Source organism: Larimichthys crocea, chromosome III (assembly GCF_000972845.2).
Source record: "Larimichthys crocea isolate SSNF chromosome III, L_crocea_2.0, whole genome shotgun sequence".
NCBI classification, from domain to species: Eukaryota; Metazoa; Chordata; class Actinopteri; family Sciaenidae; genus Larimichthys; species Larimichthys crocea.
Genome location: NC_040013.1, coordinates 8,081,474 through 8,105,998, shown reverse-complemented (window position 1 = coordinate 8,105,998; position 24,525 = coordinate 8,081,474). Strand labels below are relative to the sequence as shown.

Genomic DNA, 24,525 nt, shown 5'->3' with positions numbered 1-24,525 from the left:
CAGACACACACACACGTTCTGGACAGCAATGAGCTGCGAGAGGATTGTTCCACAGGCAGGAATAAAAAGTGTGCTCAGGAAAATGTAAAGATTCAAGGACTTGAAGTATCGTGTGAAACTTCTTACTGGATCAGAGCGGCATACAGAACTAGTACAGTGTCTCAATTAGGTGAATAATTTACAAGGTACCTGTGGGGCGTAGCAGTGCCTTTGTGACATGACTTGCTTTCATAGTCTTTGGCAGGGGACGTGACAGATTAATTTAGAAAGAAAATGACTTTTAAAATTGTTTTGTAGTCCCTAAAGAAGAGTTGCTTTTTAATTGACCAATGGCTAAGCCCCGCCCGCTTAGTTACTGTTGTCATGCCTGGCAGCACATACACTGTAACATTAAAATGACAGCAATTAATGAAAACACGATTTCAGACACGGGTAGACCAAAGACAGGTAGGGTACAAATCTTTAGCATCATGAGCTGAGTTGAAAACTGTCAGGCTGGCTTGTCCTGAAACAACCTTGTAAAGGGTATTGCATCAATAACTTGATGGCTATATATGATGGATAAGTTGTTCTGATACCAGTATCCTCTGACACTGCCTAAAATACAGGATTAGATATCTGCAAGTACATGTCTTTGCAGTGATGCTATACCGTCTAATATATCACCCCTAACATGGGGCAATGTCACAGTCTGCTTTCTTTCTCCCGGGATACTCTGACGTGGCTTGGTTTACCCTAATATTCTCACCTTAACCTTAACCAATCTAACCAACCCAAACCAGTGAAGGCAACAGGTACTAGCCAGTACAGGTACCAAGTACAGTTTGCACCTTGCATGCCAATGCCATCAGTGTATGAATGTGTGTGAATGGGTGAATGAGATATGTAGTGTAAAAGCGCTTTGAGTGGTCAGAAGACTAAAAAGGCGCTATATACTGTAAGTACAGTCCATTTACCATTTACTGTAGCAATGGAGTAATATTATGGTACACTGTGATATATAAGCATGCACAATCCTACACAGTGGATTTAACAATTATCACTCTAACATAGCCTGTAACCCGACAAAATAATGCAGTAGCACAGATAAACACTGTTAAATCAATTTCTCACTGTTTATGACTTTCAGTTTTGTTTTTGGGAAGACTTTGAAAAGGGACATGACCCAAAGTCTTTGCACTTTTACAGCCGCATGCACACCACATTTTATGGATGCTCGGCTTTTCTTTGAAAGGATATTTTTGTGAACCATATGAGAGACATAAACTTCTATCTTTACTATCTTTCTTCTACTGACACGGCTTGTGTTGTTGCTACAGACGGCTTTCCAGACCAACAAACAATAAAAATACACGTGCGAGTCTGTTTGAGTCTGCATTTGGTCCATATTTTGCAAGCCTCACCCACACACTGACCCCCGGAGAACACTTGATTACAACACGTGTGCAACTCAATCACCTGTCACGTAGCCCCTGGTTTCCATTTCTATCCATGTGTCCGATAAACAAAACACGCCCCTGTTAAGTCCCCCGGGAGCTGCTACACTGGAGTATTTTCAGGGCACGCGATGCACGCACATCTAAGTGTCCATGACAAAATTAGTTCAATGAGGGTTTCCACCTCACGACTTCTGAGGTAAACAGATGGTACACTGCTCACATGTTATCGGCAAACAAACGCTGACCAAAACATTATCATTCAGGTACACTGCTTTGCTGGCAAACATTTCACTCAAAGTCATATTTTTTTTCCTACCTCAAAGAGCACTCTCAAGGCCTCCCCACCCCCATGTTGACCATGAAGTGTGATGTGCAGAACAAATCACCACATTCCAAGTCCATATACAGTCAGGAAAATCTCTCAACATGAGTCATGTTTACCTTAATGAGTATGGTCAAGGCAAAAAGTGATATGGAAGCTGGGGTCCACACTAACACAAACGATGAAGTCTTGATACGAATGCAGGTATGTTTAAAGGCAAAAACATGTGCAAGAGATATCTGACAAATACTTTCAGAATAAATACATTAAATGAATATTCATTTACTTACAATTTCTCAGTCAACCAGACCCTCTTAGCAACTAAACAAAATAGAGGAATCTAATCTCAAAAGGCTCAAGTGAAAGCAGCCTAATCTTAAATTATACCAGTGTATCTGAGGCATTCAGGGTCCTGTTCAAAAACTATCTTCTTCCACTGAAAATAATCATGTTCATTCCTAAAGCATACAGATATGGCTGCTAAGCATCAAAGTAATTGTAGCATTGATGCAGAATGATTTGGCTTGACACTCTGTTCTCAAGTACCCTTGAGCCCACCAGAAGAGTTTACATCATGAAGTGTGGACTGATTTCACCTCTGTGCCTGCGAAGAGGAAGCTAAAATCAAAGCAGCACGCCATTTAATACTTACAATGTTGATTTGGCCTTACAACCTCTTTGAAGCTCGGTTTAGTTGAAGGGAATGGATGCAGAGTTCTTTCACCATCAATCCTTCATGCTTTTATCAGCACATACATTTCAAATCAAGGCTAGGGGTGTATTTCCCAAAATCTTACCTCAATATCTAATATCTATTAAATTCCCAAAGAAACTTTTCTTTCTTTCCAGACTTTGACAGAACATGCATTTTTTTTCATGTTGCACCCCACAGCAATGACAGGACCAACATGAAATAGGCTCCATTCAAGGAGAAGTTGACAGATATATTGATCCATCTAGAAAACACTAACTGCAGGTGCCCAGGGGTGAGAGCCTCCATTACCACAGAGAGCTTTTCTCCCCCTACTTTGTGAAAGCAGCTTGATCAGCTGTAAAACTGCAGAGTACGGCTTGCCATCAAAAACAGGGGCCACAATTTACAGTCGTACATTTTCTTTGGTTGAGATGTATGCATGCTAAACAGCAGTAAAATTTCACTGCCATTAAATCCACAACAGTGGCTCTGCTGTGACGCAAAGCACATTAGGAGAGACGAATGGAAAACCAATTTTGAATCTTTAAACTGGAAGTGTATGATATATCTCCATGGGAGCAAGTCAGAAACGTGGCGCTCTGGAGAAAGTGGCCACTAAATTGAACATCAAGAGCTGAGCCACAATATAAGTACCCGTCTGCAGTGGAGTGTGCTTCACTGCGCTGGATAAGTGCTCCACCTACTCACCTTCTCTCGCTTGACAATATCCAGAAAAGGGTTCGGAAAGTTGTTGGAGTGGAGCAGGACAATGTCTGTTGTCAACTGGCTGTCCACGGCCTACAATTTAGCAGAACAGGTTGTTGGTGACTCGTGAATTATTTGGTGTTTTTATTTTAGGGAGATGGATTCTACTTTCTAATTAATATTTAGTAGTTTTCTATTAAATAACACTTCTACTACTTGCATCATGGGAGCGCAGGCATATAAAATTTCCACTAGTACACGACACCAGAAAACTCATTAACAGCCAAGTTACAAAAGTCTGCCTTGTCAAACCCTGCAGGCACAGTATCTGCAGGCTGTCATTAGTGAAGCATTGAGTGTAATGTCTTCCGGTACCTGAACATATCACTGAACACCAGCATGCACACAGATTAGCAATATCTGCAGTATTCAGTAGCAGCAGCAGCAGCAGCCAGCTTAGCTGAGTTGCGGTAAACAAGGCGAACGCCAATACGCCATGAGCACAGTAAGAACCTCGGAGTGAACAGAAGAGTAAACAGCGGATGCAAACCATGAAGCTGATAACAGTCACTGTTTTGTTTCCCTCCATTTAACTTTAGTAGAACTCACAATATGTTATTGGGCTGTTCAAAAGAAAATTAGGTCTGCAGCTAATGTTTATTTCCATTATCAATGATTCTGAGGATTCTTATCTCAATTAGTCATTTGGTCAAGAAATGCTAATCACAATTTCCTAGATCTTCCAATGTCTTGCTTTGTTCAACCAACAGTCCAAAACCACAAAATATTGATAAAATAATAATTAGATAAATTGAGTTCATAACTCCCTTATAATCTACATAGTTTAAATTCTGCTCATCAGCTAATCAACTTGTTGCAGCTCTAAAAACCTGATTGATATCTGTCCTGCTACATTATCATATCACTGATTTAAGGCTGCAACAATCAGTTATCTTCATTATCTATAAATGTTCATAATAAATTCATTAATCATTTGGTATATAAAATGTCAATCATTAAAAAATTAATCATAGCTTCCCGAAGCACTAGGTGATGTTGTCAAATTACTTATTTTTATTATTTTTTGGTCTGTAACATAAAAAAAAATTTGCAAAATGTGCAACAACCAAGCACGACATATCCTCATCAACCTGAGTCTCCACACCACAATACAAGATATTCTGCTGAGCACATAGAAAGCTGGAGAAAATATCTGCAGTATCCATTCTGTTTACCATTTTATATAGGAATCCATTCTCAGAAGCCGCCTGCATAAACATTTCTACTGCAGGTGATTTCAAGAACAAGAGGAGTAATAACCGGAAACAGTAGATATACTGTAGACAGATGCATTCACTTTCAAATAGATCAGTTAAGTCTGGGCTCTCTGCCCAGAGTTGCTTACTGAATAGACAATTTCATGAGCCTCAAAAGACGAGGTGGTAATATGATGCATCATTGCCAAACATGCACAATAACAAAAAAATGGGACATTTTCAGAACAGAGAGGCAGACAACCATAGAACAAAATGATAAATAAATAAATAACGATCTCTGAATCCATATCACTTCAGCAGAGGCTGTAAAAACCAGGATCAAATGCTGCAGGATGAAATGAAACATATTTTACAGCACCCGGCCTCAAATGGTCGTAATATTGTATCAACATTAAGTATAGCTTTTTAAAACACTCTCTTTTAAATGAAAAGATGACTGAGTGGTGGGCTTTTTTCATTTATGCCTTGGCTCATACTTTCTGTCAGGGTGAACCAATAAAGTCAGAGCACGGGTGCAGTGCAGCTCTCTTTTCTCCACATCACATTTATAGTTTTGCTATAGGGCACGATACAGCTGCCAAAGCCTTAAAAATGCTGACCTGTAAAATTCCTCCTTGTCAAAAGAGTTTTTTAATATCAGTGGTCCCAAATGTCAAAGGACTGTTTTCTGGACTAAATGGCTTTCAACTTTGGGTCTGGATTGTGCAACCAAAAGGGAACAAAGAGAAGAGCCCTGCCTTGGGAGATGCAGTACACTCGAGCTATTAAGCCAAACGGCTGCTATAGTAACCTTTATGGAGAGATAAAGCACAGAGATGCTGTCATTAGGAAAAAGGTTGATCGATTTTGTTAAGCCGCCATTAGGAAAAAGGTTAGCCTATTTGTTAAGAGCATATTGGAAAAACAACAACAACAACAACAACAACAACAACAACAACAATGTCTGAGGGGATCTTTGACCCTAGTGATGATAAAGTGCCCCATGGAACACAGGATTAATGCTGTTCTGATCAAGTTAGCACTCTGGGAATTGACGTGAAGGCTGAACTTGCAAAAAAGTAAAGTATAATTCTCATTGCAGCCTGTCAGGGATTCAAACAATATAAACACAAACAGGCAATCAATGAGCGGTGATGCTGTTGAATCATTTCTCCTTGTTGTCAGCAGGATAACAGCTTGTGTTTTGCTCCAATATTTGTTCATGTATTTTTAATAAATTTGCATTTTAGCAGGTCTCTTTAGATGTGATAAATAAATAAAATCGAGCTGTAACTAACCTTGATTCATTGTTGTTTTCTTATATAATGTATATATAAGTATGATTTCCTAGAGCCAAAGGTGACCTTCATAATGGACTTGTTACATAGACATTTTACATTTTACCACAGAAGGACTTAATAGTAATGAAAATGGCAGAAAGAGACAAAGATCCCTCTGAGCAACAGTTAAATAGGATTATGAGACATCACCCGTCATTTGAACAGATTCTTGTTTCAGCCTCAAGTGCACAAAATGTCTGTAACGATGTAGAATTAACAAGTGTGTTGCTCTGGCATTACCATACAGCAACAGGTGATTCCAAACTCTTAAACAGTAGTGCACATGAATAAATACATGAGCAGCAACTCTGGAGGATCCATAGTCAACAGAGCAGAGGAAACAACATATAAATGAGGCAGCTGCTACTCTTAAGTGCATTGTTGTTAAGCGTGTGGTTGCAAATATATTGATGGTACATTCACATGGCAGAAAAATCACTAAAGGATTAATGGAGTTCAGGTACGGCAATGAAAAAAAATTGCTTTTAAATACTCAGTATGTACATAGTACAATATATGACGAACATATAAAGGTTCACTGCTATTTTGCATGTTACCTTCAAGTGCTGACTACTTAATGAGGTGTCCTGAATAAAGTGAAGACCATTGGTTTTCTTCACCCAAGCAGAACACATCAGTGTTTTGTTTTTTTTTAACATAAGGTGAACAGAAGCTGTGACAATGCAGGGTGTCACTGCAGATAAGAGCCAGGTCGATATTGTATCTGAGGACAGTAATGAATTGCTTATGACATCAGGGTACTAATGTTAGCGCAAAAGCTCCCTCAGGACACCGCTGAAAAGCATATGGGATGCCTCCTCACGTTAAAATCCATTTTCCTGCTTTGCACTTTGCAGACCACTCACACACACACACAACAGAATAATGGATAGTCACACTCAACATATGGCAGGTTCGAAATGGTGCTTATCAGGATACCCACTGCAGTCAGCCTTCATTGGCATTCATTACCACTCTTTAGAATTAGGCGGAGCTTGTTTTGAAAAGGTCATTACGGCAAAATGATATAATCCCCTTCATTATAAATCTGCTGATGGGATACTTATAACAGGAGAACTGAACCCTGAAATGCAATCTCACTTTCCTCCCGGTGAGAACACACTACAGTATCTCTGTCATTATTCTTCGGATGCACAGGCAGCGTTTTATCTATACTCCAGTATCTTGCCGGTGCTATTTGGAGAGATGAAGGCAGACACTGATAAGGGTGGCTTTCTTTGTATGTCCATTCACTAACAGCTGAGAAGGGGGCCCGATAAACTTTTTGAGAAACTTTCGCCCCAAACAGGATGAGCTTAGACCAGCTTCACTTCAGAGATAAATGCTTTATTTCCCCCTGCTTGCATTTTAATTGCAGGCTCTGAGATACTAAAATTGACTCCCAGCCCTTTTTCAAGGGGCATTAGGTCTTGTATTAATGCCTGCTGACAAAAGCTGCTTTTACACTCCAAGCCTTAATGCTCAGTTCTGATGTACTGTTGAGATCTGGGTTTTTATGATTTCAGTGTAGCCAATATCTAATACCATCTGAAAAGGCTACATGCCTACAATCAACCTTGAATACTTCTTTTGTTGACTTCTTTGGTTGTTTGAACCAATCCCCGGAGATCTCAAGTTTTGCTGTGACATTGTAGCCACATTCACCTGTGATCCTGTTCAGCAGTTTCTTTTTATAAGCTTTGAAATACAGAGTGGTTATAATGGATGCTTTGAATTTAGCTTGAAGCATTTTTCTAAATCCTTATGGAGGTCCAACACCTTATTATCCCTCCACTGAACACTGTCCTTCATGCTCACTGGTCCTGCCAACAGTGGTTAGACCGCTACTACGGGGACCATGACAAAGAAAGTGCTGGAAGGACATTAAAGTTGCATGAATTCTAAATTCTGAAGCTTTGTAATGCAAAAGGTGAAAAAAAAATGGGGGGATTTCAGCTGTAGAGGTAGAGGCAAAGCCAGGTGCATCTCAAGCATGGTCATTACGGCAGCTTTTCACCTCTGGCAATGAACCAAAGGCATCTCAGCTTCTACATCTGTTAGCAGAGCAGGTGACCTTCTGAGTAATGGGTGGGCTTATCAAACAAAGCAAAGCATGTGGAGTATCTCATGATGTGAGGGCAAAGCTAATGCATGGGGGCCCTATGTCTTGATAATGCATGTAGGTGTCTGTGAACATCACAGATTCGTGATGCCAATACTTGAAAGTTTCTCCCAATAGAGAGCCATTTTTAGTATTGGTGAAGACATTCAAGAAAAACTATTTACAGATTTACAGTTTACAATTATTCGACTTCAGGTGATGTAGACTGTCTACATTATATAGAACTGATTTTACCCACCAGGAACTTTGGTTGCTAAGCTAACACATTATGTTTCAATGGGCTTACATTTTCATCTTTCCAAGTAGGTTTGCTTGTTGGGCAAGTAAGAAGTTTCATGTCAAACCTTGGTAGGCATCTGTCTATATTTTCTGACAACTTTCAGACACACAATTAATTAATAAAACAATACACTACTCTTCTATCCTCAACGACACTTTTTCTTTATTTTCCAGTTATTACAGTTTCAACTTTATCTTTATCAGTTTCCGTGTACAGAAGTAGCAAATTTATAACAGGAACAGAACTCACTATCACACCTTTAAGTGAAATGTGTATACCGACGTTCACACCTGTTTTGATGAAGCTCAGTTAGAGGGCCTGTAATCGCAGTAACAAGCTATTTTTTTTACAAGTGAATTCAAATGGGAATGTAAATCGTATTTAATCTTTGAGAAAATATGTATGCAAATTTAACAGTGTTAGGGTTCTTCCCATTGGTCCTGTTTTCTTTATATATTCATTAAGTGTGCAATATTGATTCAGTTCCCTTTCCTGTTTTAAATTTAATTCCCTTTATTATAAACAAAAATCATACAGCCCAAAATACCAGAGGGAATCTAGAAAAAGAAAGGAACACATGCAGCAAAAAGCACCAGGTTTTTACAGTGAAGCTGCTGTCGAGGTGTTTAAATAGTTTGTACATTACACTGGAAGAAAAGTGTCAGCACAGAGGAAGAAGAATGAGTCTTCCCTCTGTTAGATGAACAGTCGGTGAGAAGATGAACATGAGATTAAAAGGAAATCCCAGATAACTACAACTCCCTCTTTGCTCAACAGCTGTTGGCACCTTCACAGCGCTAAGAACAGAACACTAATGCCAGCTTCTTAGAACATTATAGATCTTGCTCATCTTTACCAACTCAAAATCTTGGATAATGATTTTACCCATCATCCCTGGCTACATTACTGACACTGAAGGGTAGTGAGAACAAGAAAAATGGAATGGGACAGGGGTAAAGACGAAATCACTATATGTCTGAGTAATGAACACGTCAAGAAGACCAGAGACAGTAACTCACCTCATCACTCAGTGAAAACGAATGTTGACCTCACTCAATCACACTGAGAGGAGAGCACAAACAATAATGATCTGTAAAGTGTCAGTCCACCATATTTACTGTTCCTCAGGCCAGCCGGGTCTTTAAATACAAAAGCACTCAAAAGACACAGACATTATGAATCTCAAACTGACTGAATGGGGAAGAGAGGGCAGAGTATGGCACCAGGGAAATGCAGATGACATTTAAAATATAGATTTATACTGTAGAGTGCCGCTTCTAGAAATGTAGTTGGTCCAGTATTGAATGTTAAGGTCACATCTCAGAACATCAGTTTTTCTGATTTGCTCATTTCTCTGAACGAGGCCATTTGTGTTACAAGGACATATGTCTGGTTTATGTATCAATTTAATAGTCAAAATAAGGAAATATTATGAAGAACATAGTCTTACAACTGCAGTGTGCTCTCATATCGTAAAATACTACTTCAGTCTATTTCCATGTAAAACACCTTTTATTTCAAGGATGGATATGAAGCAACTAGAAATATTGTTTTGGAATCAACCTTAAGCCGAAACGCTCACAGACACACAGAAATAAAAAAAAACTTTAAGTGTAAAAAAAATTAATGGCATTTCTGACTTGAGTTACAACCTGCTGACACACACAAAAAAAATGCAATTGTTTTGCCCGTGACTAACAATGTGTTGAATTGTGATACATGAGGATACAGCTTTATCTCCATATTTTCATTTCCAGCCTGGAAATGCTAATAATGTTGTGGATAGTGTGGAATTAGATGCAAATGTTTGTGTAAATCTTGGGTTTAAGGAAAATCACTGATTTTCTAGAGCATCGATCTTGATATTCTGGCCAGGCATGTATGCAGATCGTTCTGTTTAGGAAACTGCATCAAACACCTTTTCCTCAGAGAAGCAGAAACATTTGATTCTCTTAAGATTTGAATATGCTTGTTTTAAATATTGTTCCTTTGATACATTTTCAAATAATTGCACAACTCCAGTTGTATATGGTTATCATATGGGAGTTGGATATGTAAATCTCTCTGAGTGGGAGCCAATCTGTCTTTCCTCAATCTCTAAGGAGCGCTGAATGTGCGGCTAAGCAGAGCCAATAAGGGGATAGAGTCCTTGTTAACATGTTGATGAAAGCCAGTAAAGATACACATGCACAGGATTTATATCATCTCAAGCAAAGCCAGGAAAATATTGTCTCTGTTTTATTTGGCTTTTTCCCCCCTTGGCTTTTTTTCCTTAAAAACAGATTTTTCCACAAAACCCAAAGTCACTGAACCAAAAATGGACCGAGCATTTGGATGGAGTATGAACATCAATCCTGACACACTTAATCATTGATGGGAGCTATTGTGTGCTGGAGCAAAATTCACCAAGGCTACCTTTCGTTGGCTCACTAATAATGTGGCAGAGGTGGCCCTGAGCTTTGTGCTTTGTTGGAGGGGAGAATAAATATGAGGCAAGAGACTGGGTTTACTGCTGTGTGGCTGCTTTTTTATTTCATAATTTAGAGCCAACCCACAAAGGCCCACTAACTGCCATTGTTATGGACCATGCAGAGACTGAAGCAACCAAGGGAGCACTTAAAAAAAAGTCAGAATTACACAGCAGCACATGGATGTTAGACTGAACCAGAAAATCTGACAGGACAACTCAATGTTGCCAACAAGTCCAGTATATGATCTTAATGAACCCTTTTAACAAGATGAAGAGTCTACAGCAAAGCTAGCCATGCTTTGTCGGGTTGTAGACGCAGCAGTGCTTTAACCTAAATGTTGATAACTCGCTATAATTTGTGAATTAGCACTAAATATATAATGTAGGTGAGGCTGATAGGGAAGTCACTGAAAAACCAAACAAACTGATCTTAAGTTTCTGACCTGGCGCAAGGAAATCTCGATAAGTGTAAACTTGAGCTGCTGGTGGTACTACAAGAAAGCTGGCCAAGGTTCATTAGATTTCATCCTTTGGGCACTACGGGTATCTGTACTAAATTTCAAGGTGACTCATCAAACGGTTCACAAGTCATTCCACTGAAAAACAACAATGTCAACCTCATGGTGGCGTGACAGGAAAGTCAGGGGATCATTGAAGAAGGCAGGTCCGTCCGACAATCTACCCAATAGTTGAGATATTTCATTCTGGATGAAAGTAGTGGACTAGTGAACCAGCAAATAAACAGATATTGCCATCCCGGGAGCCAATTTAAAATCTGAATATATATGCTGATGATTTAATCTTGTGTGTTCCAATAAAAAAAGACTAAACATTTAATAAATGCATTAAATGTGGATTTATTTAAACACTACATAAAAACACAAAAGAGCATACATGTGCTCGAACGATTGCTTAAAATCAAAGAGAGAGGCTTAATTGTTTGGTATATTCTCCACAGAGACCGTTTTAATTGGAAATCCCTCTATGAGGGCAGAACGTACCTTCAGGGGATGATTAGTTTGTGTTTTTTAAAATCACAAAACCTTTTAAACTGTTGTCATTACTGAACACAAGATGGTAATTAATATGAATGATTTAATTATCAATTAAATAAATTGTCAAACAACAAATTTATGCTGAGCTGATATTCAAACTAAATTTTACAGTAACTCGCAGTTGCAACCGGTGTACCGACAGTTAGAAAATATGTTACACTCTGTGTAATATCTGAAATGGCATTTGCAGGAGAAATATGTTCCTGGCATGCTCCACGTTATTACAGTAATCAAAATAGGAGTCCTATGTACAGTAGATGTAGCATGAAATAACCTTGCTCAATATTCAAATCACAGTTGACATTAAATCACCAGTAAAGTAATTCAAAGGCCCCTAGGAACAATTTGGATTTGGGTTATGCTCGCCTGTATTATTAACCAGCCCAGAGCAAAGACACAGAGTATATCAAAGCCCCAACCTACCACAACTGTGAAGAGAATTACCTTGTGCAGCTCAAGCTAAATCGCTCACAGGTATCAGCTCTGGTATCTTCTTTGTTTTTGAAGATGTGAAATGGCACTGTTGGCTTCTAAAAATGGATCAACTATAAGGTGTTTCTGAAAATACGATTTTAAATGACTGTGGAGTGGAAATCTACTGCAAAATATTACATGCTCATCGTGTCAGCAAACTTTTAATTCACTTATTCTGCAGCTACACATGAAAGCTTTATTTGAACCTTTTAACACTGGGGGGCACAACACTATTCTCTCTTGCAAAAAGCTATTTACTGAATGACTGCCTTGAAGATGAGAAAAATAAAACAACTTAGTCGCTGCCATGGGAATAGGAAGATTACACCCACCACCATGCAGTACAAATGATCATTAGCACTGTAATTACTGGGAGGCCATCATGTTAGAAATTCATCAGTAGAAGTGGATTGCCAGTAAGCACTATTAGAAGTATGAGGAAATGCATCACAAGGGGATTATGTGGTGGGCTAATGTCCTCTGTTTCCTAAAAAGATGCCATTCTCTCAACTAGAGGTTCCTGGAAAAGAGTCTATGTTTCTTTGTAAACAATCATGGTCTGGAGTCTGGATGTATGAATGATGTACTGAATGTTAACTATAAACCACCTATTCGATCATACAGCAGTTCTTTTAATGATTTAAAGATTTTAAAATTTTACACCAACCCAGACAAGCATGTCTGAGTGTAATGAAAAAGTACTATTACTCCATAATAGGTTCTGTTACTTAAGCAGGTTCCATAATGTCAAACAAACACACAGCAAGAACTCATGTGCACAATTTATTCTGCCGAGTGACTTTGTTAGTGTTGAGACGGAGTTAACTGTCATAACAAAGCGTATATTGTGCCATGCTAAAAAGCTCTCCAGGCCAGCCGAGAGCCTTCTCTTTTCCATGACCTCATTTTGTTTGGTTTCTTGACGGAGGTCTGGTGTGGTTTGTTGACCTAATTTCTGCACGGTGCGTGTCTGCCTATAGACCAACATGCACAAACTACAACAGTTACTTAAGAAGGATAGGCCTCGTCCATTGGGATCACTGATACCCCTGGTTTTTCCCTCAAGTGAGAACAAATGGACCCAGTGCCATTAGTGGAGCAGCAAATATCGAGGCTGCCCTTAATGTTTAGCTGCATGGATGAGAAATTCCCAACCTTGTTCTCTGCGAAAGTGAGAAAAACCCAGAAGTGCCATTTAAAACAAATGTTCTGGATTGGGTCAATGCAACCAAGGAACTAATAAGACACCAATTTCCCGTTGTACAGCGAGAAAGGACCTTCACCGTGACATAAAGGTGACAAAGTGAGCTTTCTTTCACAGTAAGTCCTATGGCAACATAAGAAATGTAATTCTCCAAGGACAACCAAGGCGCAAGATACAGGCTCGAGTGTCGAGGGTAACTGATATGTCAATATGTACTGTAATTTCTGTACTGAAACCTGCACTGTTTTTTCTTTGAGCACCCTACATGCTAGCGGTGTACTTCTTGGGTCATTAATATCAGTTGGTCCACCACTTTGGTCCATACAGAAATATCCCAGCAACTATTGGATGGATTGCAAGCTATTTTTTAAACATCCATGGTTCCCAGAGGATGAAGCTTTCAGACTTTGACGATTCCCTGACTGCCACAGGCAGGTAAAAATGGTTGACTTCCACAGGGAAGTATCTCAACATCTCTTTGATGGATTGAAACATAATTTTGTACTGAAATGTATGGTTCACTGACGGTGAATCCTAATAAGAATGGAAATCCCCTGACTTTTCCTCTTGTGCCACCATGACGTTCACGTCTGTGGTTGTTAGCGTATCAATTATTATTTAATGGATTGCCATCCATGCTCCCCCATTGGATAAATAGTGACAACTCGTCACTATTCATCATTTATGTTGAGGTCTGCTACTTTGGTTTATGATCAAATACCTAGAAAACTAATTACATTTGCATTAGTATGTGCCAAACTTGTGTTTAGTGTGAATTAGCAAACGTTAGCATGTTCATCTGAGGTAAAGCTGGCAAACATTGTACCTGCTATGTCATTGTGGCCATTGTCATGTTGTCATTGACTTATTTTTTACTTGTTATTAATGTTTGGAAAAGGTGAATATTGTAGTGGTTTAGTCCAGTTTTATCAGTCCAGCTGCTGCAGACTCTGTCTGTTCAACAGATTTGTGCTCATGTCTCAGAGGAGAAGGCTTTCACTCTGTTGCAGCCTGCCAGCTTCGACCTGTTAAATGTAACTTTTCTCTGGCATTTCGGACTGAGCTCCCACCTTCAGCCATCTGCCTGCCTCTATTCCTGTACATGCACTGTCCTTATCTATACCTTCCACCGTTTCTCCTGCTAATTATTCTCTCCCTTACTCTCTCCACTTCTCTATTGTCCCAAATTTCTCTCTCCCTGTCTTCTATTCTTCACCTTCCACCGTGTCTCTGCTAGCAGATGTCCCTATTGGCTACAGTGGTTTGCATTGCTGGGCTTGATAGGTTGCTTCCACAGTGCCTTGCTCACTTGTCTCACAGGCTTAACTGCAGGGTACTGGCACATAACAGAGCTCCACACAGGTAAAACTGAGAGAGTATTTCAATGCCAAAGAAGGCAGAACACTTTCATTGCATCCCACAATGTGATTTGTATTGTAACAACAATCTCTCTAATTCACATTATAACAACTTATGCTTTAGTTTGTGGCCTTTTATTATTATTATTATTAATGAAGTCTAACAATAGTAAAACGCTTTCATTTGTATCAGCGTGTGCATCAGACAAATAGTGAGGAGATCTTTTATTACCAGAGTGGTGATTTGCTCTTACTAACAAGCTTTAATTATTCATTTTGGTCTGACTCAGGAGTACCAAGCAAATATGTACACTTAAGAAGAAAAAGCAGCAATTAGAGCTTAGGCAAAGGTTAAAACAAAGCCCACTCTATCAACAGAGAGGCAGTCACTGCAAAACAAACTTATAAGTATGTTTGTACCCATTTATCACACTTTTGTACAATCACTGTATCATGTTTTGAATATTGAATCAATACAGCCACAACTTCTACTTCCTAATGCATTACTTTTACTACAGTATCATTGGTGCACATTTAAAAATTCATGATCTCAATTAGCAAAGCTGTAAAATGTCACTTATCTTCCTGCCATTAAACTGCTTTTTAGCAGTTATCTTAACATAAGCAAATATGAAGCACAATAAAACCCTGATAGCCAGGCAGTTAATTCGGAGATGTTTTTTTTAAGAACCTTAAAATTTGTCAACTGAGTTCATTTTCATTTCCTTGTACTTTTTCCCCACACATTTTTAATGCGACTTGAACATCACAGTCTATGACTGACTGAACAAACCAATGGAGCAGCTTGCCAACCACAATGCAGTAAAGCTATCCAAACAACTCGGAAACCACACTCCTCTTGCAACTTTATATCACAAGATGGCACGTCCGTGCTGACAGTTTTCTATTGTGCAGTGCAGAGACACACTCTCAGCACCCTGTCATTTGGAACCAATCTACATGCAGGTGCATTGTTGGATGGCAGCTTCACTGGGAAGCTCCCAGTAGGAATTCCTTGTTTATTTCTTCCCACAGTGACATGCTGATGCAGCCATCTGGGGCTTGTGCCCACACCTTGTGCTAGACTTGTCACTGACATGTTACATGACATGTTTGTCATTGAAATGCTTTTTTTTAAAGTTTTTTATGGCCTTTTCAAGCTTTATTTTGATAGAGACAGCTGAAGAGTGACATGTTTCAAGCTTTATTTTGATAGAGACAGCTGAAGAGTGACATGAATGTGGGGAGAGTGAGATAGGGAATGACATGCGGGAAAGAGCCACAGGTCGGATTCGAACTCTGGGCTGAGCCTTCGCACATGGGGCGGCTGCTCTACCAATTGAGCTCAACATCGCCCCTAGTATTGCCATTGAAAAGGTAGGATTTTGATAAATGAATTGGCAATACACAGCACAGACATGTTTTTCATTGGGAACCCACTACACCAGCTGTTAAACACTGTGTTATCATTGCTTTTCCTGTGATTGCTGGGTGATGCATATTACATATAATTTCTGTGATTTACAACTACCACTTATAGTAAACTACAGTTCTTGGGTTTATTTCAATCAGCTGTTCCTTCTGCAGGAAGCTATAAACAATTTTCTGTGTGACTGGTTGTTACCAAAAAAGACAAAGTGATCAGACAAGATAAGTAAAATATTTCATTTTCTAGATTTGTATTAGACATCTACTGTGTCATTTTTATATTCAAGTACAAAGGTTACTAGTTACTTTAAAATGGCTTTACTCGAAGCATTCGAAATCCAGAAATATTTAATTACAGCAGGCCGGAGATGCTTTTCCTTCATGTTGAACATTAAATACATCACACCTTATTAGACGATATGTCAAGGGGGAATATGATGAACTTGCATGGTCTTTCAGGCCTGGCAGTGAACCGCTTGCCTGCTGCTTGGATGCTGCCTGACAAACAGGCAGGGGAGATAAATTAGACTGTGACAGGGACAGGTGTGTTAAAGCCGAGTGACACAGACACAAGAAAGTCATTTCTGCCCTGCGGCGGCCAAAGGCTTACGAGGTTTCACTGTACCGGGTATCAATCAGGGGGGCCTATTTATAGAGGGCCCAGGCTGCCGCTAGAATACAAACACTTGACTGAAGTAGGTTACCAGCAAACGGCAGACAAGAGGACAGCGGAGGAGGATGTGTGAGGAAAAGGAGGTGGAGGTTAAGGATAAGTTATGCAGAAGCAGTTGATGATTAATGACATTCACAACTTCACACAAACTTTTCTGTAGTCAGATTAGGGACCTTTATATTTCTTATAATATAGTTTGCTTTCTGCTCCATTTAACAAGGGACAAAGTTACCGTAATTGATCATCAGATTTTCTGGGCTACAACAAACAGCTATTTTCTGACATTGATACATCTAATGATTTTTTCTTTTTCTTTCTTTTTTTTTTCAATAAATGATTCTGTGAGGAAATACCACATCAAAACAGAAGGTGGCATGTTCAGTTTGTCTGGTGTGTCGTTATTTAAATGAATCTGTTACTATTTTGATAATTAATTAATTGATGAAAAAATGCAATTGGCAGGTTTCCACCCCTGAAATGTGAATATACATTGGGATTCTTTGGCTTATATAACAGTAAACTGAGTACAGTTGGGGGAAGGAATGTTGAACAAATTAAGCAATCTGCGCTGTTCTTTATTTCTGATATTTTATAGAGCAGATGATTAATCAGGCAATCAAGAAAAGATTCTGCAAAAGAATAGACGATAAAACAATTTGTTGCGGCCCCCTTTTTCTCATTTTGTTTTGATAACTAACTTGAACAATTCATTGAATGGTCGATTGACTAACTAATGGTTTAATCAACGATGTTGTTTCAGGACTAAAGTGGTGCATAGGCTCACATGTCGCTTTTTCTCAAAAACAATGTCTGTGGAAAAACACCTGCATGTGGCAACAAATGAATATTTAATGACGTGTAGAATGAGTTTGTGGTATAGCTCGGACAAAAGGACCCGGTTTGGTTACAGCTTTGACCAGCGTGACCAGGGTCACGTGTTCAACCACTGGGCGTTTCAGTTAGCTGTATCCAATGGACGAGATGAAGTGTTACTGTTATTGTCCGTTAACAGGCTACTTCAAGGTGTTTCACCAACAACATGGTTCGGTGGGGTCCCCCATTCTCTTGACTAATCCCTGGCTATTAGCAGCTAATCCCTGTTTATCAGCGGAGGTGTGCGTGTTGTGGCCAAGCCTGAGAAAGAGGACTACAGGCTCACTGTTGTCTGACATAATGGAAAGTGCTTCTTGAATCATGTGTGCTTCGGCTGGATGAGATTTGAGCCATTTATAGAATTGTTAGGGAGAGTATTAACTGCGCTGCACGTCAACTAACAGAAAGCTTTTCTGCTGTTAATAACAAGACAGTAGTGATTATAAAATAAATAATGCACCAATAGATCAGTGTTGTAAAATGCAGTAAGGATAATTCATCAAGCAGAACAGCCACAGCATGCCATGACATCTGAGGCTCAACAATTGAAATGTATACAGGATTACGAGAATGCAGAGATGCCAAACACACTGGCCACTTTCATTTCAACAACTGGCAATTGTCATCTCTGAGCACACTAGTTGTAAACAACGTGTAGTATTTTCTCTCTGGCTGTCACCAGAACTAGCTAGCGCTGTGAATAAGATTAATGTCAGGGAGAGGTATCACTGTCAGATCATTTCCCCCTCATTCTCCAGCAATCCTTTTCACAACATATGAATCAGATGAATGACAACAGTAGGGCATGTCTGCATCGCAGCCAGCCTGCAGTCCCTGGGCAATCGCTCTTCTTCCTCTCTCCTCCGAACTGAGAGGCTGTATGCTGCCTCAACTTCCCCTCTAATCCATCATTGCCTTTTCCCATTTCCACCTCACATCTACAGAGGCCTGCACTCCTGACCAAGTGGGAAAACAGATTAAAATGGAAAGCAAGCTGCTTTACCAAAGAGTGGACATACGACCTAAAACTAGTGGCCAATTCGTGATTTCTGATTCCTTCACACTACATCAACCAGCGGGACTTACAGTCAACAAGGACATACACCCCAGGACACTCTTAATGATGTTTAACACTTTCTCCTAAATAGAGCATCACGGGGACTGGCATTATTTCTCAAGGTTTAAAGGTCCTTTTAGCAATGCTTCTCACCATGGTGCCGAACTGTTGGATGTGGCGTCACACTGCGAGCAAACTCTCAGCAATTAAATTCAAATCAGTGAGGAGAGGCGGTGGGATTTATATGTGAAGTTATCACAAAGACATCTTGACGTGTGTAGAATTTTAAAAAAAGAGGGTTTAGCCTGACAGCAAAAAAGCACTGAGGAACACGAGCAACGCTGTGTTTAACTTCCTCATGAAGATTCATTACTGTTGACTTGGCCAAAACAGTGAGTCAATCAATTTTCAGGCTATTTCTGTGCTGTTTGAAGGACACGACCCTAGCATGCTTTCTCAAGGTGGTGGGATTCTGCTGCTTATAGCTTCAATAGGTAAATCCATGAAGCAGTCGGGTATACAAATGGAAATATATACAAGAAGAAACTGGGGAAAAAGCATGCCAAGATTGTGTGTCTAAAGCTATGCTGATCTGCCACTGATCAGAGGGAAATATTAGCCACAGGCGGGCTAAGGTGGCTGTTAAATGCCGAATGATCAAGTCTTACGTACATTCATACCTACTTCTTAAACAGTATTAAGAAACAAAAGCGATCAGGTAGCAAAATAGTGAAACAGCTTTCTCTCAAACAGAAAAATATGGATATCCAATGCAAGAATGCAAGTGGAGTATCCTTATTTATATATTTGTGTCATCCTATTTCATTGCCACCATCAGCAAAGAGACACATCTCAACTACAGTGGGTGCATTTGGGGGCACCGAATTACTACTGCAGTGCAGTGCAGTCACTGAATTTATGACAGTATCACCACCTGAGTGTTAAAAGACACGTGACGTATTCTGGGGTAGGTGGGGGTGGTGGGGGTTCTGTCTTGCAGGGTTGTTGGATTATACTGAACTGGACTGGTGTTGAGATTGTGCCCACGCTTGTATACAAGCCAAGTAAACAACCGCAGCTTGCTGCATTATTAAGATTCAACATTTTTCACATTTAAATGGCCTACATGCTTCGTGTTGCTCTTTTACTGCTGCACAAAATGATTTAGATGTTTAGTGATATATATTCTAATATATGAAATATTGTCACAAATAAATGATATTATTCACTTTTGGGCAAAATTGTATGATTACATTATTCGAGGCACTGCTACTAAACTGCTTTGAATGCAGCAAACAGTCCATCATGTTAGTGGTTCATTCATTTATTCTGTAGCCTGCTGCCCTCTCCTGGCAGGAGAGATGAGGTACAGTGCTGAATTTCTACCATAAAGAGTCTATAATAAAATGTACACATGTATTATAAAAAGGGGGTCACAAACTTAATCTAATTCTTGTATCAAATACATTTTACATGAATTAACAAATAAAATCCAACTAGTTAGTACATCCAATAAATGTAACAGTTGCATGTCAGTATGACACATAGGAGCAGTATAAGGTCATATTTATTTAATATAATTGTTAAATGACACTTAACAGTAAATTTGAACTGGCTGCAAAAACAACTGATCCATAAATAGGCTAGAAACACTTTGCGACGTACAGTACTGCATGTTATTATGTCCCTCAGTGGCTAAAACAACTGACCCATTTGAGTGCGTCATTGAGACAGCAGGGATTTGTAAAAATGCCCTCGGAGCAGAAGTCTGTCCTGTGGACACGACATGGGGCTCGTGTATTTCAAGAAACACCTGCTTTAGTGAGCATGTTCATTTTCTGGAGACTGCAGCAACAACCGGAGGGCATGACTGCCACCTGGCAGGTTTAGAGTGTGAACGCCTGCGTGCTGGGAGGTTATTCTGGGCAACACCAGGAGGTAACGTTATTAGTATGAGACACCACATAATGACGGGGACGCCTACGAACAAACATATGTCAGGAGAGGAGGCTTAAAATCCAAAATAACTTCAATTAATGTTGCCGTTTTGCCGGTTTTCTTGATGTCTGCATTAACCACTTTAAGTGTCTGGCAAACGAAAGTTCAATTTCATCTTTACTACGTTCTAAATGAAGGTAGGAAACTGCATTGCTGCAAAGCTATTGGTACAGTATATCACTGTATGCCTGTTTCAGCTAACTCAAGCTACAATTTAAGGTGGCATGAAAAAGCAGTAGTGAAATGAATGAAAGTCTGAACAAATGCTCTGTTTAATTCAAAATGTGCCTGACAGAAACACCTGGGTCCTGGTGTGGCTCCAGCTGTGGCCGCCAGCTTGCATGTTATTAGAGATTTAAACTCAAATGACAACTTGTACGCCTACAGGCAGACAAACAGGAGCCAACCCTGAACTAAGAATAAAAAGAAACTACACCAATTATGTGATCTAAAAACTGAACCTGGCTCAATCTAAATCAATACAGAATGAAGGCTTTCTGTGTTTTGACAAAAATGTTGAATATGCATAATCTGCTTTCTCTTATTCATGACAAGAACAGCTGTTTCAGAGTCTTTCTGTTGTTGTACTCCCCTGCAGAAAAAAAAAAATCTTCACTGCAGATGTCATTTAGTCCCAACTGATTCATGACTGTTTAATAGCACCCTAAATCATACCCAAAGACTACCCATTTATCTGACAAACCATATCAATGTACAACAGCGCCTGTCACTTACAAAAGGCTCCAGGTTTTATGGTACTGCATGGCATGTCACTTATGTACAACAACAACCATGGAGGTGTAATAAACGGCAACAATGAAAACCGATGAGAAACCTTTTACTGCAGCCAAATAAACTCTCAATATATGACAAAACTTTAAAAGCTTTTCTCTCATTACTCATGCTTTTATAACAATGAAGTCTATATATCACGACACAAGAACACCAAATCAAAAATCCTTTGCCTCGAGGAAAAATGCTGCTTGGGAATCCATCATTTAATGTTTTAAAATACACCCATACTGACAGTTTATGTGCATATATACCAAAACAAATCTTTCCAAAAAGAAAAAGAGGAAAGGGGAATGTTTTTTTGGCCAACAATCAGCTCTTATCACAAACAAAAGAAGGGTTATTTCAAGCTCTGGTGTATCTAAATGTGACTTAATACCACTGGCCAATGATAGCAGAGTATTTCCCCCTCTGTATTTTACTGCCTGATATGTTGCCTGTTCCAGTGGTAAGGAAATGTAGCTGTAAATCCTACTTTATAGCGCTATATAGCCATTGTGAATATAGAAGCCGAGAAGTAATCAATACTGATATAGGTTCAAAGTGAATTAATTTACAGGAGCTGTCGACTGTGACCCGTGGTGCAATGCTGCTCTGATCATTTCTCACAACAAAAAATACATAAATTTTGTTGCTGAAGGTTAAAGGATGACTGATCAATACCACATTAATGTGTTTTAAATGGGGGTTGACAGTCGGAGCAGTTTTTGGACGGAGTACATTCTGCACTGTGGAGCCTTTGTTCCATTTCTCCTTGTCAAATCTCAGGTTCATAGGATATTAAATGGGCATATTGTGTTACTGTTAAATCTAATCTCAAATATGTGTAATCAGTTTACACTCAGTCGTTTTTTGCAGTCCTCTTTAAGTGCACAGTATGCAGTTAGAAGACCATAGCTTTCTTGTTTGAGAACAACTTTTCCATGACTTTTGTGGATGAACTCAGTGCATTAAATGCTATTCTAACATTGTTTTGTGATAAATTATAAGTAATGCTGTGTGTATGTAAGTAAGTATTCATTTTTCAGCAATCCACACTGGGTATAAAATTTACCAGGCACTGACCAGTTCATAAAAAATATATACACAATTCCTTTCCTCTGTAAAATCCTGATATTTTATGACTGCTGGTTTTACAACTGTCTTCGCTATCTGAGCAACACCGCCATTAAAACACAACAATTCCTCTTTTTGCTGCAAAGAACACAAAGTTTACTTCCACGCCCACCAAAATTCCACTTTTGTTTCATAGAAAACAGGTCATTAGTCTGTTCTGAATGTGAGGCTATAAAACTTTCATTATTTAAAAATACACCCCATGTAATCACTCGCTTAAGCAATATATCTTCATTTTTATTCATCAGCAACTTATTTTAATCAGGCAGTCTCCTGAGATCTCTTTTTCAAGGCAGACCAGGGGGACAATAACAATCTAGACTCACTCGTTGAAGATGTTGACAACCAATTATCCTACAGAGGCAGTTAAATCACATCCACGCTCAGGGAGTACGCCGCCTTAATTCTGCACAGCTCTTATCTGTACCCCGTGTAGCTATGTTTTAGTACCTTTTGGGTTTGGCGAGGCCCAGGTGATGATGCGCCGCACCAGGCAGCAGTTAAGCAGGACTTTCTTGGAGAAGCCGTGGTCTTTGCGGAAATGCTGCAGGTCCTCCCTCCACTGTGTCCTCTTGGTTGGTGAACACATGGCTGGAACTTGTCTGGCTTGGCTCTATTTTGAAATATATTGTGGCATTACTTGAAAAGTAAATCCTGTGCAGGCCTAATCATCTGGGCAGTTCTTAAAAGTGTGATTTGAAATTGTAAAAACACATAGCTCATTATTATTAGCTTTATTATTCAAACGATGACCTGTGGTAAACATTCAAATGCAAATACCTACAGCAACTGCAGCATGCAAAACAAACTGTCAGACAATACACCTGAGAACATATGCTAATTTCAGATGTTTTTCAGCCACAGTTATGCATGGCCATAATGAAATGCAAGACATTTCAGCGTGCCCTTTTGGAACCGGAAACTGCTTGTCTTATGTCCTGAGCTGCTGTTTTTAAGAAGGCAAGTAATTCTTCCAGCTATTCGAGGACTAGTAAAAGTGAACACACCGTGTAGATAGGCATGCAATCATCTTTTGATCTGCCTCACAATCATAGAATTAAAGCAATTAAAGCAGCAAACTTCCTTAACGTCTCAAGATAAACATCCCAGAGTCAAACATATTAAGAGTCCCAGTTCAAGAGCAGAAGTTTCAGACATCAACAGATCAACAGATCACACATCATGCAGCCCCTCTGACTGGAGGGTTCTTGGTTTGCTCTTAGGAACGCAAACTCATATTCTCCAGTGCATAGAAATGCAGGTCCTAACTGTTCATCAATTGTCCCTCTGAGCATCAACTTACCTTGCAGGCTAAAGCAACGATGTGCACGCTCTCTCTGCTTCCTCACTCTGCAAGTGATCCTCAGGTTTCACGCAAGCACTTTCCCTTTCCTGAGCTGATCAACAGTGCGAGGAAGGGGGTGGGAGGAGGAGAAGGAGGAGGAGGAGGAGGAAGAGGAGAGCGAGGTCCGCTCTTTGAAGCAGAAAGAGTGAACGGGCGAGATAGAGAATTCCTGAAAGACGCTGTGGTGTTCGGTTAAGGTTGCAGAATTATGTGTGTGTGTGTGTGTGTGTGTGTGTGTGCGTGTGTGTGTGTGTGTGTGTGTTTTTATTCAGTAGTATCGAGAGGAGGAGGAGGAGAGAGTCAAAGATACTGTTCGCTCTTCATTCAGAGTGGATGGATGCCTTTCATCATCCTCCTTGAACCTCTTAAAAACACATGAAAGACTTCCACACAGACATTTTTACATGCCCTCTCTTTCCAACAGACCAGATACAACCAGAAACATCTTGTCAATTACTACTACTACTACTACTACTACTACTACTACTAATAATATAATAATAATAATAATAATAATAATAATA

General features: G+C 39.6%; 1 protein-coding gene across 1 annotated transcript in view; it reads right to left on the bottom strand.

Moving 5' to 3' along the window:
- kcnip4a (potassium voltage-gated channel interacting protein 4a) overlaps positions 1–24,193 on the bottom strand; it is a 109,279-nt gene extending 85,086 nt beyond the window's left edge. The window contains exons 1-2 of the mRNA XM_027276613.1: positions 23,960–24,193; positions 23,107–23,269 (exon numbers count right to left, since the gene is read on the bottom strand). Coding sequence (XP_027132414.1) covers positions 23,107–23,245 — 139 coding nt within the window. The 5' untranslated portion in view covers positions 23,246–23,269; positions 23,960–24,193. The remainder of the gene's footprint in view (positions 1–23,106; positions 23,270–23,959) is intronic.
- Between the last annotated feature and the right edge of the window lie 332 nt (positions 24,194–24,525).